The 2,533-nt window shown below is 37.4% G+C and overlaps 1 protein-coding gene across 1 annotated transcript in view; it reads left to right on the top strand.

The window, feature by feature from the left end:
- Positions 1 to 1,385, top strand: part of LOC106103286 (dynactin subunit 1-like) — a 25,289-nt gene extending 23,904 nt beyond the window's left edge. Inside the window, exons 18-19 of the mRNA XM_013283016.1 lie at positions 545 to 678; positions 1,371 to 1,385. Of these exons, the coding sequence (XP_013138470.1) occupies positions 545 to 678; positions 1,371 to 1,385 (149 nt within the window). The remainder of the gene's footprint in view (positions 1 to 544; positions 679 to 1,370) is intronic.
- Positions 1,386 to 2,533: the final 1,148 nt, after the last annotated feature.

Below are 2,533 nucleotides of genomic sequence, written 5' to 3'. Positions count from 1 at the left end.
ATTACAGGTATATAATCTATACTATCTACACTATAGTAATAAAGAGTTACACACACTACTTTGTGACGTAAGATGTCAGCAATTACACCATATTTGTGAATAATTCTTTTTTTAATAAAAAGCCCTACACTTGCGTCACGCTTTAGACTATATATTTTAACGCTATTAAACTTAGGGGGTAAATGTTTTGGGTAATACCCTAATGTGGGAAAGAGACCATAAGTTGCTGCCAACATCAAGGAAGCAAGATTGTCAAGGTTTGTCATGTCATGTCAATTTAAACAATAAAGTAACCAAACTAATATTACAAATGCGAAAGTTTAGATGTATGAATGTTTGTTAGAGTTTGTAGCCTAAACGGATTTCGGTGTAATTTGGCATAGAAGTAGAGGATAGACTGGGAGAAAACATAGGCTACTCAGTTTTGTTTTTTTTTTTTTTAATTCCACGGGGACGGATTCGCGAGCGAAACCTAGTGTTTTTATAATTTCATGGTTCGCACGGGAACAGTTAGTAATAAATATACGTGTTTTTCAGGCATCAGATAAGCAGCACGAGCTGGGTCAGCTGCACGAGCTGATACAGAACAGCAGTTCCACGCTGCAGCAGCAGCTGAAGAGTGTGCGCAGGAGACTGCCTCCTGGCGCCAGGCTGGATAATGTGCCGTTGGACCTGCAGGTAACTTTGATAAACTCCGACTCGAAGGACCATCCTCTTCCTGTAGGGTCGTCGTGCGCCGTCTGTCATTCCCTTGATCTTGTCACCTTTCACGCAATACATCCATCTCTTTCTATGTCTACCTGTACTGTTCACTCTTGACTAAAGTTCTTGTTACATGCGATTCATGTCTCATAACATGCCCCCATGCTAACTTTTTACTCCTTAAGGACTATAACAGTATAAATAATATGTTCAGAATCTATACTATTATAATAAAGCGTAAACACACACTTCTTTGTTGCCTAAGATGTCAGCAATTACAACATATTTTTGAATACTCTTTTTAATAAAAATCCCTACACTTACGTCACGCTTTAGGCTATATATTTTCACGCCATTAAACTTAGAGGTGTATATTTTGGATAAAAACCCTAATGTGGGAAAGAGACCATAAGTTGCTGCCAACATTAAGGAAGCAAGGTTGCCATGATTTGTCATCGTCATGTCATTTTGACATTTGCAATTGATAATTTAACACATGTAAATAATAAAATAAAATTTTCATAATTATATGCGGACGAAGTCGCACGGGAACAGCTAGTATTTTAATAGTTTTTCATTTTCGGCTTTCACGAGGTTCTCGTCATGTGGGATAGTGATATCGACTAACATTACGCAACTCTTAGACCGATCTATTATTACTATGTCAGGTCTATTGGCAGTAGTCCTGTCCGTAATAATAGATCGATCCCAGTAGAGCGTGTTACGGTTACTTTCCAGAACTGGTGAAGGCTAATATTGGTAATATGGTACCTCAGATTCTAGAAGAGCATATTTAAGGGCAAGTTGCTGATGGATAATCTTGGCTTGGTTATGTCTATGCAAGTATGCACCGTCCGCAAGGCGAGTACAGGAAACGATATGTCTAATAGACTCACCGGGCCGACGACATGCCCGACAAATGTCGTACCATCCTTTAGGATATGTTTCCGGTAGTTATTCGTTACGATGACCTCGTCCAATTGCAAAAACAAAACCTTCAGCCTCCCCAAAGAGGTTACTGAAGCGTTGCCAAGCCAGGGAGGATAATTGGTCCACATTTAAGGCCCGATGGAACCTACCGTGTAAGCCTTGCTTTTCCTATGCGGTCTGAGACACTTAATAACTCCAACCTCCAAATAGCCAATATGCATATGACGCCGAATTGTACAAAACTTTTTTTAAGTATACTTTATTACTATAAAAACATTCCTGCAAAGAATTTTTTTAAATATAATGTGATTTGGTGGCAAAATTTAATAATTAAAAAGTGTATTTTTTCAAATTCCCTCGCTAAGTTCTAAAACGCACACTATTGGTCGAAGCAAGTGGCTTATCTAATATGGCGTCGCTGTGTTGTCAATACACAGTTCACTTACGTTAGTTTATATAGAAATACACTCTTGAAGTATTTTACTGTAAACTCGATATCAAAACCAACTTTAAAATAAAAAAATTAATGAATAGAATTATTAATTACCACTTATTTGTAACAGGAATAATAAAAAGGAATTGATTTTTGACTTTTTGACCTTGAGAAACTTTGTTGTGTTTTACGTCGAAGTGACATCTGAGCGTATGTTATGAATGGAATAGACGATTGACGTCAATCGTCTCATGACAACTCCGGTCGCGTTTTAGTCGCTCAAAATTGGTCGTAATTTTATTTTATTATTTTTAGCTGAATGGTTGAATATTTTCGCGTCAATTTTTTTTGTGGTTATTTCATAACAAGTAGAATCGTTTAAAAAAAGAAAAAAAATACATGCATGTTCCCATTCCACATATTATTATCATTATGTAGCGGGGGGTGCGGGGAGAGCGTTACGTGGAC

Source organism: Papilio polytes, unplaced genomic scaffold (assembly GCF_000836215.1).
Source record: "Papilio polytes unplaced genomic scaffold, Ppol_1.0 DF823824.1, whole genome shotgun sequence".
Taxonomy (NCBI): domain Eukaryota; kingdom Metazoa; phylum Arthropoda; class Insecta; order Lepidoptera; family Papilionidae; genus Papilio; species Papilio polytes.
Note: the sequence above shows the minus strand (reverse complement) of the source record. Positions and strands in the feature narration are given on the sequence as shown.